General features: G+C 59.2%; 1 protein-coding gene across 1 annotated transcript in view; it reads right to left on the bottom strand.

Moving 5' to 3' along the window:
- The window catches only part of TIMP2 (TIMP metallopeptidase inhibitor 2), a 42,912-nt gene extending 36,535 nt beyond the window's left edge, over window positions 1–6,377 (bottom strand). Inside the window, exon 1 of the mRNA XM_064495440.1 lies at window positions 5,970–6,377. Within this exon, the coding sequence (XP_064351510.1) occupies window positions 5,970–6,099 (130 nt within the window). The 5' untranslated portion in view covers window positions 6,100–6,377. The remainder of the gene's footprint in view (window positions 1–5,969) is intronic.
- Window positions 6,378–15,086: the final 8,709 nt, after the last annotated feature.

The following is a 15,086-nucleotide window of genomic DNA, read 5'->3' as shown; positions in this document are numbered from 1 at the left end:
AAAGACCTCCCTGGTCCCCACCCCCGGGCTCCAGGCTCTGCTGCTGCGCCCGCGCTCAAGGTTGCCCTCACTTTTGTTCCAAAGACCCTTCCTGCTGTGTCTCCCACTCCCCACTACAGGCCAAAACCTTTTAGGGGTCACGTATCCCTTTGAGAATCTAGGGGAAGTCACAGCCCCACAGCCCCAGTCCCCAGAAAAACACGGCCATGAACACACACAGAGACACACACACACACACACACACACACACACACACAGCTTTGCCTACAGTTTCAGGGCTCAAGAGTGCCTCCCATCTCTGGACAGAGGTCCATACATCCCAGGTTAAGACCCTTCTTTACAGAGATTACACCTCAATTTGATTTTTTTATAGCAAACACTCACCTAGTCTGCCTTGCTGGGGTCTCCAGAAGCTTAACCTAGGTTGCCAACTGGACACACAGACCCAGGGAGAGGCTCAATTTTGCCAGCTACAAAACGCGGCTCTCCTGGGTCTGTCACTTCTCCACTGGAGCTACACATCCATGCGGTGACGGGGGTACCAGAGGCCCCAGGGATCCCAGCCAGCCCCGGCCTCAGGAGTCCTGGGGGGCGGGGCCCCGGGAGGGGGAGCCAGCTGCATTCCACCCACCCCGAGACACGGGGGCGGCCCTGAACGTCACTCGGTGTGGAAGTCCTCCTCCCTTCCCCTCCCTCGGCTGCCTCTCCCCCCAGCATCCTGGGGCATCTCCTATACCCCCACCCCGACTCTGACACCCTGTGGTCCGCACGGCCTCCAGACCCTGCAGCAATGAAACGGAAGTGCAGCCAAGCACTCTCAAAACCTGCCTGCTCGTGTCCAGCTGTGCACAAACGCAGTGGCCAACCTGGACACTAAGTATCTGTGACATTCTCTTCTCACACCTAGACTGTCCCGGGTACCCCCTTTGGAGACGACTGCTCTGTGCCAGCTTTGGTGGGCATCAGAATCCCCTGGGGAGTCTGAGCAATGTCAGCGCCCACACTCTGGGCCCCCAGGGTCCAATACGGGGTGCCGATTCAGACTCCTGTCTTCCAGCCACCTCCCTGGCGATGCCCGCTGTCACCCACAGGCTCACATCCCTCATGCCTCACCTCAAGCCCTTGGGCTGGAACGCAGAACCCCTCCCCCTCAACCGTGATAAACCAGAAGTTTGGTCCTACCCTCCCTCGGGCCCTCCTGCACCCGAGCCTGCTCTGTACCTAGAACTCTCTCTCACCTTTCCCGGCAGCCTGTCCATTGGCACGAGGAAACAATGCACTTTACCGTAACTGGGTACGTATTCCCCCAGCTCCGTCCTCCAATCTAGGGTTCGCTATGCTTCCAACCTTGATTTCCCAACTCTGCTTTTCTCTTTCCAGAAAGACCGCCCTAGGCAGCAGACCACTTGCCCTTGGCCCTCGTTTGTGAGTGCTGCAGGGTGGAGGGTGTCCAGAACAGGAAGAGCTGGGGGGCACTTACACCCCATCTTCAGTCTGCCTTCTCCTGACCTCCTTCATGCTTCTTTTTCTTGCTGTTTTTTTCCCATCCTCCGACGACCTTGGGTTCCCCCAGGCACATCTCTTAGCTGTTTTGGAACCCAAGGGGTTCATCTGTTCCCACAGCCCCGTGGGCACTGGATCCATGGCTCTGCGTCAGGACTAGGGTGGCTGTGTGCCCCAGCCCGTGCCCCTGCCCAAACTGTCTACACCTGCACCAGTGGGATGCAGCTGGCAACCCAGCTGAGGAGGGGGGGAGAGGAGAGGCAGGACCCAAACCCAGCTGCTGCTCCAGGACCGGCGTCCAGGACCACAGGCTGCAGAAGATGGAGCAGGTCCCAGGCTGCAGGCTGGCACCACGGCCTCAGGTCACAGACAGGGAGGAACCAGCAGTGTCTCCCAGCCACAGTCATGCCCGCAGCACAGCCTGCAGGCCCTCACACATCTCTTCTCTCTGCCTGTCTCCCAACCCTGGAGAATACATCTTCCGGGGACATTGTCCGAAACCCAGCCCAGGAACCCGAGTGCCTCCCACGGCACCACCCACCCCCCCCCAACCCATAATTTCTCTTCAGATCCACAAATGCCTTTCACCTTGCGACACAGTTTCTTTGTTAATTATTTATCAGAAGCATGTGGTGTCTGACTTGCTTTATACCACGACCTGGCGGTCAGGATCGGGGTCTGCAGGGCTTCTGCCCACCTGATCCACAGTCTTACACCTGCGTCCACGCTACCCGGCACCAGTGTCCAGCACTCCTTCCTGAGGGTAGAAAACACCTTCCTTACAGCCCCTGGGGCGGAGCCGGCCACTCCGTAACAGCTCGTGGAAACCGGGACACTGATAACGATGACCAGGATGTACAAAACACACACCGATTACATACTCTGCAAAACGAGTCGCCAACAGTGTCTTTCAAGGGCACCGCCCCCGCCCCTGTGCACTCAAGGCCTCACTCAACTCACAGGAATCTCCCTCCTTGCTTCTCCCCAGCATGTGTTTGCTGAGGTCGCTGCCATTTCTGAGTACTTGTGGCGTATATTCCTGGGTGGCCACTATCTGGCCCCCATCAGGGTGTGCCCAAGGCCAGCCCATGCACCCTGGCAACCAGCATGTGGCCTTGGCTGTGGGCCCTGCCCCAAATGGTGCTGGAGACCATCAGAGGGTCTGTGGAAAGCAGCGTCTGGAGATGGGACCACCCCCAGAAAGATGGCATCGCGGGTGTGCTTCTGGGACACAGCGGCTCTGGGCCCCGCCGCCTAGGATGGAGGGGAGATTTTATTCTCTGGGGCCAGAGAGCTCCTGGGTTTATGACTCCAGAAACTGGCTGGAGCAGCCTGGGTCTGCCAAGCCGCTCAGTCGGCTAAGTTACTCCAGGCTCCCGCACCGTGGCACTGCCCGAAGTACCAGCCCAGAGCTGGTCTCCAGCCAGACGACTGGAGCTGTGCAGCCCTGCGGGAGATGGCGAGGGGCGCCATCAGACGAGAGGGAAACGGGCCAGCCGCACATCCGAGCCACGCTGAGACATGAAGTGCTTCCCTCTTGTCCTCATTTTCCTGGAAAAGGCCACGGAGCAGGGTCTTCCAGGAGGAGACCAAGCCACCTCCTCCATCCCTTCATTCTAAATCCCGTAACTTTGTAGTAACTTTGTCAACCACAGTTCCAGTCCTACTGGCTGCAAGAGTGAAGGAGACGCCTCCCAGGGGTCCACACGCAGGCAGGCAGAACTGCGCCTGTCTCCTAAGCCAACTGCCTCCTACAGACAGCGAGTCCTTCAGCCAGCCTCATCCAGCCGCCAGCGAAAGGAGCCCGCACGCTGCATTCAAGGCCAGTCCTTAGGGACCCCAACACGTGCCAGGCCACCACCCTCCCCAGACCTCTGGGCCACTGCCCTGGCGGCACAAAGTCACCCGTGGGGCTTCAAAACTACAAAAGCTGAGGTCTGAGTCAGACTTTCTATATCTGCAAAGGGACCCAGACTCCAGGCAATTCTGCTCTCAGCCAGAGCAGGGAATCACTACCGAGGAAGTCAAGGACCTGCACCACCCAAAGGGGAAGTGGACGAGGAAAGGCCGCGGCCTTCGCTGTGGGGTTTACCCACGGCCACGCGGGGCTGCACCCTGGGACGTCTCAGCAAGGTATCCCCGGTCAGCTGAGCACAAAGGGGCTGCCTGTGGAACAAGACGTGACAGCCTGGCTTGCAGAGCATCCCCCCCAAAATTCATGTCCACCCAGAAGCTGGGAACGTGGCCTTATTTGGAAATAGGGTCTTTGCAGATACGATCAAGTTAAGATGAGGTCATCATGGACTGGGTAGACCCTAAATCCAAGGACTGGTGTCCTTATAAGAGGAGAGAGAGGTCACAGAGAAGGTGGCGTGTAAAGACAGAGATTGGAGCCATGTGTCTATAAGCTGTGGGAAGAGACCTGGAGAGGGGCCTGGAGCAGTTCTTTCCTAGAGCCTCCGGAAGGAATCTGCCCCGCCAGAACCTTCATTTTGGACTTTAGGCCCCTAAACTGAGAGAGAACCAATTCCTGCTGTTCTAAGCCCCCCAGCGCGTGGTCCCTTGTTCCAGCAGCCACGGGAATCTAGTGCACTGGACTCTGCAAGGGGGGACCCCAGGGCTGGGCTGGGCTGGGGTTAAAAGTTCTGTCTCCACATGATCTTGGTGGTTTGGGCACAAGTGCCAGGGAGCCGGGGAGAGAGGATAATGCGCGAAGCAAGGAGGAGCCTTGAGGCCTGCGGACACTCCCGGAACCTGACCTTTGCTGCCCTTGATCCAAACCCAAAGCAAAAACAGCCCCAGTGCTGCCCCGCGGATGCTGGGCAAGGATGGGTGTGGCTGGCTGGGCGTTCTCTGTGCAGCCAAGGGCTGTCAGGGGGTCCCAAGGCCCAGCCCCTTCCTGCTGTGAGCCAAGCCTGGGAGCCTTCTAAGCCAAGGATTCCTTCTGGGCCTGATTCTGCCCTAGAAGCACAGTCTCTCAGCATGGGACCCAGACAGGCCTGGACTCCCAGGGGACACCTGTGGGCGGGCCCATTCTGGCTCCCCCACGGGAAGCAACCTCTCCTTCCCCTTTAAATCCTGCTGAGCGCCGAACCCAAATGGGAGAACAGAACTTAGTCCCCACCCCACCCCATCCCCGATTCAGGGTTTTGTGGCAACCTCCCTGCGAGCACACACCACGCCCCGAGCGCAGGTGGCCTGAGCTCCGGGGTGCACACAGGTAGGAGCACCTGAAGGCCTGCCGCCAGGCTGGGTTGTGGCCAGGAGCCAAGTGTAGGAGATCAGAGGGGCGTGGCTGCCACGGAGGAAACCCAGAGACCCAGGCTTTGAGTTTACACAGGAGAGGGCAGCTGGGACTCAGCATACCTGGCCTGAGACAGGGTGATGGGTTGGCTGTGACTTACAGGCAGAAAAGAAAACCTGCTGGGAAGTCAGAGGAAGCTGCAGAGGCCCACCTGCTGTGCATCTGTCCTAGTGGTTTAACTGAACCCACCCCCAGGAAAACCTGGCAGTCAGTCATAGTCACTGTCACTGCGGCAGTAGAAGCCTGCAACTGTCACACCTGGATGGAAACCTCCAGGGCCCAGCTGGTTCCTCCCATTTCTGCTGCCTTCTCCCCACTTCTGTCCCCTGCCCCTCTATGGATCCGGACAAATAACCATCTCCTCCTTCCCTCGGGGGTCCTGAGGGTTTAACATATATTTTGGGGGGAACTCTACGCAGTCTTACAACCCTACCTGCAACCTCCAGTCACCAAAATCCCCTGTTTGTGTGGATGTCCTGAAAAAGCACTCGCCACTCAAGGACCCCTCTGCCAGACCCTGTGTGCCATGCTTCCTGGGCAGGACATGGAGCAAGGAGCTTGCCCTGGGGCTCTGCTGCCCCTCCGGGCCTAGGGGGAACCTGCCCAGGGGAAGGAAGCTTCCATCCTGCCCCTGCGGAATCTGGTGAACCCTACATGGGGCTGGAGGAGAGGCCCAGGTAGAGCAGCCCCTCCCTACCCAGTTCCAAGCCCAGAACAGCCCAACTGCCGTCTCACCTGTGAAAGTTTCTTCCTGGGGTCCTCAATCCTTCCACCCACCAAGGCCGAGGCTTCCCCACCCCCACGCTGTGTCCCCCACTCTCCCTGCCCCCGGCGCCAGCATCCCAGGGCCCTCTGCCTGCCAAAACCCAATCCGTTCCCTGGCTCCCTTTACTGGGGCTGGAGCTGCAGCGGAATTTCGGTGGAATTTTGAGGTTGAGAAGCATCTCGGCAGCGAGGAAAAGAAAGGGAGAGAAGGAAGGGGAAAAAGAAAGTACGATTTTGGCGTCAACTTGCAGGATTCTAGAAGGCATCGAGGCTTGGGAGGCGGGCGCTGGGTCCCCCTGCAAGATGCGGGCGGGCGGGGCACCGGCGAAACCTTGGGGGTCCCGCGCGCCCCGCGGGGGAGGTGAGCACCGGGCCGGGGCGGGGTCGCCGTCCTTACCTACATCTGCATTGCAAAATGCCTGTTGCGGGTGCACCGGGGAGCAGCTGCAGGCGTCGGCCGGGCGGAGCAGCGTCCCCAGCAGCAGGAGGCCGAGCGCGAGCCGCAGGCTGCGGGCCGCGGCGCCCATGGCGGGCGGGGGGCGGGGGGCGCGGGCTCGGGCTCGCCGCCGCCGCCTGGGCTCGGGGCGCTCCCCTCTCGCCGGCGGGGGCCGCGCGGGTCTCGGCGACGCTTCGCGGGCGCGCCCTCTGCTCCGGCCCGCACTCGCCACACAAACTTTCTTCGCTCTGGGGCGCGGGGCGCGGCTGGTGGCGCGGAGACGACAGCGGGCGGGGGGCGGCGGGCGAGCGAGCGAGCGATCGCGCCGCGGCCCGGGTACCGACTGCTCCACCGCCTTCTATGGATGCGTGCGCCGCGGGCGCGGGCCGAGCCGGCCTTTTATTGCGCTCGGAGGCTGTTCGGCTCCGCCCCCTGGTGGCGGGCGGCCAATGCCGGCTCCGGGAGCTCCCAGAGCCCCCTCCCCGCGCGCCTCCCGCGCTTCCCGGCCCTCCCCCAAGCCCTGCTTTTGTTGTACCCGGCCTGGCACGGCCAGGGCCCTCCGCTGCGCACCTGGCTTACCACCGCCGGGGGCCGCACCCCGCAGCCTCACAGGTCCCCAGATGTTGGGCGGTGGGTCGAGGAGTAGGCGCTACGGAGCAGACAGCTCCCAGTGGACCCTGACTCAGCGCTTGGGTCTCGAAGCCCACCCCTCCAGGGCACCAGGCGGCCCACCCACCACCCCTTCCCCTCCAGCCTGGCCCGGATTGCCTTCCACTCCTGGGGTCCCTTAGATTCTAGCCGGCGCTTGAGCCAAAGGATGTGCGCTTTGGAGAGGGGGTCGTTCCCTGCCGCTTCTCTCCCTGCCCTCTCTGGCTGGGTGGCCTCGGGAAACTTACCGAGGATTCCTTTTTCAAATGGAGGCCTTAGAATTTTAAGTGTGCTTGACCAGTTGAGTTGGAGGGGGGAGGGGACAGTGGTTACTATGAACAAAACAGGATTTTATATAAACTGGCCATATTTTTGACCAGCCAGCAAGAGCCTGGGGGTGGGCCCAGGAGCCCAGGAGGCACTATGATTGGATGAAGGCAGTTTCTGGGCTCTGCTCACAGGTCCCTCCCTTAGCCCACAAATGTGGGAGCTGAAGGACTTTTCCCAAAACACTTCTGTGTTCCAAGAAAGGCGGAGAGTCTTAGAGGTGTGGATTGCCCGGGCAGTGTGACTGCCGGGTCCCTGTCTGCCTGTCTCTGAGCCCCTTCTGTGGTGGGCACTGTATCACATGGGGCCTCATTCTTGCCCACAGGATGTTTGTAATCTAGCTGGGGAGTTGTAAACCGAGAAACAAAATGACATAATTAAAGAATAATTGCCTGCTAAACTGTGTGGTGCTGACTTGAGATATGAAACTGGAAAATACTGAAGGAATGGAAAAACGGCTTCTTTCTGTTTATCTGCACTTTGAAACAGACAACTTGGAGAAAAGTTAAATAGACAGCAGTTATTTTTAGCACCTTGACAAACCCAGAGTCACTTTTTCAGCCTTTGTTGCTGTAAAATAGAGTCATGTCCTCCGTGAAATGACGTTTGATGCTAACTTTTTAAGTACAGTTCATTCGGAAGATTATTGCACGTTGGCTGCCTATAGCCTTTTCCTTCCTTTCATTCTTTGTTGTTCCATGTGGAACAAAATGCCGCCGAATTTGACAGAAGCTAAAATCAATGTGTCAGTGTATGAAAGAAATAGATCACTTAGGGGCTCTCGGCCTTTTAGGCAAGATAGATACATAAATGAGCAATTATGAGTGAGGATAGGAAATATGGCAGAGGCAGGTTGACGGTGGTGCACAAGGGAAGTGGAGTCCACACCCGCTGCCCAGGGCAGGAAATACAGGGCCTGGGCCGGCCTTCCTTCCTTCCTCCCATCAGCCGTGCTTACTGGAGCATCGACAGTGGACGCTGTCCTAAGAGCAGGGCATTCATGCCTCTGCAAAGTGGACAACGGGCCCTGGGAATGGTGGGTGCAAAGCCCCCTGAGGTGGTGAATGAGGAGAGAGAGGAGGGGAGACGACGCAGGGGGGAAATTCAGAGGGGCTTGGAGGGGACCATAATTTACTCTGAGGTCAGAGCTTTCAGAGGGTTTGAAGCAGAGGGGCAGAGCAGGCCCCTCTGAAAGGATGGGGCTCTGTGCCAGGCCAGGCAGGATGGGGGTGGAGGGGCAGGGGGCTCACGTGTGACTTAGAGACGCCGCCGCCCAGCTACCTCGCTGGCCTCGCCAAACCTTTTGCCTCTCCATCCACACGCTGGTAATAAAATTCCCTTCCTAGTGGGTTGCTGGGCCTGGCTGCCCAAAGGCTCTAAAATCTGGTGCATGTGGTGGGTGCTCTCAGACGCTGAATGTTAAATGACTCTCATGATGGCACAGCAGGTAAAGGGACAGAGCGGCCCCCTGAAAGCTCACCCCACCCTGGCCGGCCAGCCATCTGGTGCCCGTGATGGCCTTGGCTCCTGGGCGCCCAGCCTCATTCCCCCGGCGTCTCCATTCCTCCCAGTCACCCTCTGCCTGTGCTCCTACTTAGCAGTTTCCCACCTCAAAAGCAAAGGCACTGGGGCCTCAGATAAGGAATCTTCTCAAGAGAGGAAGCAGATTAGGCTCTGGCTCCAGTGTCAACAGATGCGCTTTCACACGCCCCTGCTCCACCACCAAGAGCATCAACAACGCAGGACAGTTCAGGTTGCAGCTCCGACCTCCGCCCCGAGGAGGAGGTCGGGGTCAGGATGCCCCACAGCCAGGCAAGAGAGGAAAGGATGAAGGAGGACCCCGCCCCCGCAGGCTTTTCTCCTCACTGGCCTCCCCTACCTTGAAATTAGGGGTGGGCCAACAGAGGCCCCTACAGGAGACCCTGGCCCGGCCCCCACGTGCATTCTGACCACAGCCTGCCGGACCGCGGTTTATATCTGTGGCTCCCGGCAGGACTCAGGGTCGACAGGAGGGGGTAGCATCTGCCAGGCTAGCTGGGGAGGGGGTCCCCAGGACCCTCAGAGCACACTTCCGGGGCCACTACTTCCCACCAGGCCCAGTCACCTTGCCCCTGCCTCCTTCCCAGAGAGACTTTCTCAAGGCCAAGCCCAGCAGAGCTGTCAGCGGTCCCACCCATGCAGGAGCACACCCAGCAAACACGTCCCGGGCTGGGCTTGGCCGAGTAAACACGGTCCAGGGCCAGGAGGACATGCCCTGCCACCTCCTTCTCCCTCCTCTCAGGTCAACAGAATCAGAGTGACCTTGCTGGCCTCGGGCAGGAGGCCCCGCTGAACCCACGTGTGTCCACCCAGCACTGGGGCGCACGTTGGAAGCGCCCCTTCTCACTAGATTCACTCTCCCAGTTTGGAGAAGAGCCCTTTCCTCCTGCTCATGGAGTATGCTTTCCTTGGAGACAGCCGGAGTGGAGCGGAAGCTGCCACGCTGCTTTCCCCAGCTTCCAAAGAACCAGATGCTCTACGATATATCCAGGCATTAAAATTGGCCCCACAGGCTCAGGAATCTGGCCCTGAAAGAGGGGGAGTGTCTTGGGCAGTTCTGGGGCCCTTTGAGGAAGTGGGGGATGTGCCCATGTGCCTGGGGTTTTGATGCTCAGCCCTCAGAGAGAAATGGGCATCAGATTCATGGCTACAGCGGCGGGCGGTGCCGCCCAGCCCAGACATCCGTCCCCAAGGTTCCGTGGCAGGGGTTCACTGTAGGACATCCCGAAGATGACAAGAGGGGGAGTAAGAAAGAGTGGGCCATGTCTGGCATGAAGATGGGCCACAGGTCACTGCAGTCAGTGTGAGCATCTTCTTGCTCAGCCATGGACACAGTAAAGGATGTTTTGCTTTTTGTTTTATTTCACTTATTTCATTATTAATCCTCTTCAGCCAGGGCTGGCTTCTTAGCCTCAACACTGCTGACTTCGGGGCCAGATCTTTCTCTGGTAGGGCCATCCTGTGCACGGTGGGGAGGCTGAGCAACATTCCTGGCCTCCACCCTCGAGATGCCGATAGCACCCCCCACCTTGTTGTGACAACCACACTGTCCTCAGACATTGCCTAATGTGCCCTGGGCAGCACAACCTCCCTATTGATAACCCCTACCTAGGAAAACTGACACAAATCCTTGGTCTTGAGACCCAGTGCTGAGACCAGGTTCTGTTTCTGCAGAGCAGACGGTGATGTACATAGAGGATGCTGTTCCCGTGTGGTCCCCGGAGAACAGGTTGTGGGATGTCCACGCTGGTTCTCAGCAGAGAGAGAGGAGGAAAGAAATAGTAAAAAGATGTTTTTTAAAAAAGTTTCCATGAGCAGAGGGGAGGGTAGAGCTCAGTGGTAGAGCACGTGCTTAGCATGCACGAGGTCCTGTGTTCAATCCCCAGCACCTCCATTAACAAATAAATAAATCTAATTATCTCGCCCCTACAAAAGTGTCCATGAGCAAACAGCATGCATGACATTTCATTTATGGGAAACTAAACATATTCATAGTGGGAGATGGATGTGTAAACAAGGTTTCACCAAAAAGCTAGTGGCGGGTCTCCGGGTGGCAGGAACTTAGGTAAAAGGACAGATGTCATATCCTGCTCCTTGTACAGGGAAAGCAGACTTCAGATGACGGTCTAACCCTAAAACAGACAGCGCCTGGGGCTGAAACAGGGCTATCTCTCTGTACAGCATTGCTAAAGCCGGTCCTCCCCACAGCTCCTCCAGGCGTGTACTTTGAACGCACCCGCAGTCACCCACAGCGCTCCTGGCTCGGGCCTCCCGTCGGAGATTCTCTGGCTGTGTCCGTGGCTGTCGTTTATGCCATCCCATAGAGCACCTTTAAGATGGCTGGACCTGGCCTCTCTCCTTCCCTCCCTGCCTCTGCACCTGTCAGCCAGCCTTCCTGCCTTCCCAGGCAGGCACCCCCCCACCCCGGGTAAAGGCAGCCTTGAGCCAGGGTGTGCACCTTGCAAACCTGCCTGCATCTCAACTGCTGCTCCACACGATGCAGAGCACAGCCGTCACAGACCGGGCAGCAACCCCAACGCCACCCGTGTTGCTCTGCTCCAGTCTAGAGTGATTCCAGAAAGGAAGGAGGGAGGGACAGGGGCTGTCCTGCGGGTGCACAGGAAGCCCATGAAGTCTTTGGCTTGAAGAGATGGCCGCATCTGAACTACGCAGAGCAGACTGCCTAGACAACGGCGGGGCATAAACACTTCCTCCAGGGAGGTGGCTCTGGCCCAGCTGTGGTTTCACCCCTGGACCAGAAAGCCTTTTCGGACCTCACCGCGCGTGGACTCTGAGAAGACACTGCCTCTTCTCCCGGTGGCCACGTTCTGCCTCCCTGTGACTCAGGAGGGTCTCCAGTCCTGCAGGGGCGGGCTCAGGGAGAGCCCGGCCCTCGTTCCAGGAGCGAGGAGGGTCAGGGAGCCGCTCCTGCACAGTCTGGGGCCCGGGAGTCCCTGCGGTCCGCACACCTGGCTCTGCCCTCCCCTCCACCTCCAGGTCCCCACCTGTCTGCCTCCCACCTCTCCCGGAACTGGGGCTCTCCGCGGAGCCCCCCCCCACCCCCGTAGGCTTCATTTCCATGAAAAACAGAGAAATAAGAGGGACTCTGAGCAGTGGCTCTCTTTGGGGCACTGCTCTGCTTTTTCTCATGCCCAAGCCATTTCCTTCTGGCTCTGGGCATGCGGTCATGTGCTTCCTCTCAAGGGCGGGTTAGGGAGCAGGGCCAGCGAGCAGAGATGGGACCCACTGCTCCTCCATCCCTGGCTTTCTCCAGGCGGCAGCCTCAGCTGGCGTTCTGGGGGCTGCGGGCTGGCCAGGAGCAAGGGGCTGGACAGCTGGGGAACCGGCTGCCCCGCTCAGCAGGAGACGGTTGGGCTGAGTTTTCCTGGTTTCAGGTTCCCCTCCTTGGAAGCCAGAGGCAAGAGGCTCAGGTTTCCCGACCCGCCATCCTGCTCTTCCTTTGGTGTTGGGAGTGACGGCCCACGGCCATGATGTCATCGCCTAATCCAAACAGAAGGGGGGCTGGTTTGGCCGCGCTGGCTGGCGTCCCATGCTGAGTGCAGCAGTAAATTTCATTTCAAGGCTATGATTAGGACGTTGCCCAAGAATTTCCTCTCTCTCTCCTTTCTCTCCCCAGTCCTATTTTTCTTTCTGTGTTCCTGCCTTCTCGCCTCCTCCTGCTCTCCCCTTTGCCCCCCACCCCCCATCTCACTAGTCTGGGGATGCTTCAAGTTCCCAGTGAGGTCAGCTTGTGGGCAGCAGCTCCGAGCTCCTTCCATCCCAGTGCAGGTACTTGTCCCCTTCAGATTCCAACCTGCCTCCCTCCCTCCGGGACCAGCTTTGGAGCCCATGGAGTGCGTCCCAGCCCCTAGACGCCCTCCAGTGCAGTCAGAGTGAGGGCGAGGGCGAGGGGACAGAATTCCTAAAGGCCCTCGTTCACCCGGGAGCCAAGTTGCCAGACAAGACAGAGGGCAGGGTGTGGGTGGCTCTGGTCACCAGCAGACGTCAGAAGGCGACATACAGAGCCGGGGGAAAGGCAAGGAGAAGCCCGGCTCCCTGGAAAGTGATTCATCAGGCCCTCACCACCCTTTCCAGCTGGTTTCTGGAGTTTGGGGTCTGGCTTGTTCGCTCTGTATTGGCACGCACACCCTCTCCTCAGCTAGGAGATGGCGGCCCAGCTGCACGGGGGAGAGGGGCCCAAAGGCCGTGGCTCGCTCCCTGGGACCCGCGTCTCTCTGGGCCTGCCCAGCCCCGGGTAGAAGCGAGATCACCTGCGCAGTCCTGCCCCGAGTCCCGCTGCTTCCCTCCCCCTTCCGCACAGCGCCGGGTCTGCCCCGGCGGTCCCTGGCCCTGGGAGAAGGCCAGCAGCTGCGGGGCCACGTTGCTCGGATGCCCACCAGGAGGGCAGCGGGGTCTGGGTGGGTTGCGCCTCTCGGCACCCCAGCGTGCTGGCCTTCCTGCAGATGTGGAGGTGCTCTGGGTCCCACTCATATTCCCCATAGAGTGCCCCTCACCAGTCCCCCACCTGACACATCGCTCTCCACCTGCCCCACCAAGCCTGGAGGTGGCCTCAGATCCCGCCTCCCCATGCCAGCCCAAGGTGGCACGTGATTTTCCTCCCACGGGGTTGCCCAGCTGGGGTTGTGTGGAGAGCCGTCACCCTAGAGAGGGGCAGAGACGGAGACGGCCCATTACCTGGACTCCCCAAACTCCTTGCATTTTCTCTCGCGAGTCACTTGTCTTCACTTCTGCCTTCCCCATGATTGCCTACTTCTTAAAGTTATCGCTCATTCATTCATTCAATGCGTTTGTATTGGCCCCAACTGAGCACCAGGCACGTGCCGGTGCCGGGGGTATGGATGGACCAAAAGTGGCCTCTTCCCTCCTACAGCATGACCCCCCCCCTTTAGTGAAAATACAGACAGAGACGATGGCGAGGCATGTCGGGGGCTGGACGGAGGCGCCAGGGCACCGGCGAGGTCCAGGTGGCCTGGGATACATGACACCTGACGGTCGGTCAGAGTTATCCGGATAAAGGCAGAGCCCTGCTCCAGGTGGAAGGACCGGCCGGCGTGAGGGCCTAGAGGCAGGAGAGTCCAGGAGGTCCAGGAGGGTCCTGCCGGCTGAGCGCAGAGTTGGGGCAGGGCCAGGCCGGCGACATGGCGGATCCGGAGGTGAGGGGTGGGAGCTGAGACAGGCAGCAGCTGTCAGTGGTGACTCACTGCTGAGCAGAATGATTGGAAACACATGTCCCGCCGAGGGGTGCATTCATTACTCAGAGCTGAGGTTCTTGGACCACATGGGAGTCAACAGGGAGACGGCGGGGAGGGAGCATGGTCGGCAGGGCCGGGGAGGGGCTCTGGGCTGTGGGTGCCCACCGTCTGCACCTTGACATCCTCTGCGGATGGCTTCTCAACTCTGGCCGAGTTCCTACGTGCTACGTTTAAAAGAAACTTTTCATTATGAAAACTTCCAAAGTAACCACAAGGACAGGGGACGGTGTAATGTTCGCCCGCGGGCCAATGCCCAGCTTGGAAACGATCAGCTCATCCAGTTTCGTTTCATCACCACGCGCCGCAGTGGATGATTTTGAAGCAGATCCCAGACGCCGTAGCTCCTCTGTAAACACGGGAAGAACAGTTTTGTCGAAGGTCTACCTTCTCTTCCTCTGTGTAGAGAAGCATGTTCACTGCATTTTATGAGGGTTTCTCACAAGACTTTTTTCTTCTCTTTGGGCAAAACCAGCTCCTCAGGATTGGACCCACCGGGTTGACCCCCTGTCACCAGCTGTATGACTTGTCCCTGATGGCGCAATCTCTCTCATGGCTTCCTTGTTTGGAAGACAGGGTCCTACTCGTGGGACCATCCAGGGAGGCTCCTAGGTGCCAGCACACGGCAGGTCCCGGATGACACTGGCAACAAAAGGGCCAAGAAACGAAGCAGGCGGCACAGCTAGGAGGCTGCTGGGGCCAGGATTCAAACCCTAATCTGCCAGGCTCCAAATTTACCAGACCCCGGGCACCATGGACACTCCCAGTCAGCGCGCTTTGTAGGTGTCACCGAACCGTGGTTGCCCAGTGACTCCTGGTCATGATCTGGAAGGTCCTTCTGCCCTGAAAGCCCGCCCCTCGGACACCAGGGCTGGTGAAGGTGCCCGGTTCTAGGCAGGACTCTCGGGAGTGAGCGTCAAGGGGCCCCAGCAATGGGAAGGGAGAGGGATGAGAGAAGGCGATTCCCTCGGCCTGGAGGCAGTGAGGATCGGTCTTCCCGCCTGGGGACAGGCATTCTCAGGGTAACCCCGTCTGGATCTCTAGGCTGTGGGGAACAGATGCCCAGACGAGACAGGCTGATGAAGGCGGGCTTTCTTCAGAGGATGCGGGAAGGCCGGGCACCCTGTGGACATCCAGAGTCTGGAGAGCCCTTTTGCTCCTCTCACTCCCCTGAACGGCTCATCCCAACCACTTGCCTCTCTCTGTCTCCTTTCTCTCCTCAGGTTTCTCTGCGTCTTCACAGCCCAGCCCAGCTGCTCTACCCTGTCGACCCCTTCATCCAGGTTATTCTTGT

Source organism: Camelus dromedarius, chromosome 16, assembly GCF_036321535.1.
Source record: "Camelus dromedarius isolate mCamDro1 chromosome 16, mCamDro1.pat, whole genome shotgun sequence".
NCBI lineage: Eukaryota > Metazoa > Chordata > Mammalia > Artiodactyla > Camelidae > Camelus > Camelus dromedarius.
This window is presented reverse-complemented; position numbering and strand designations above follow the sequence as displayed.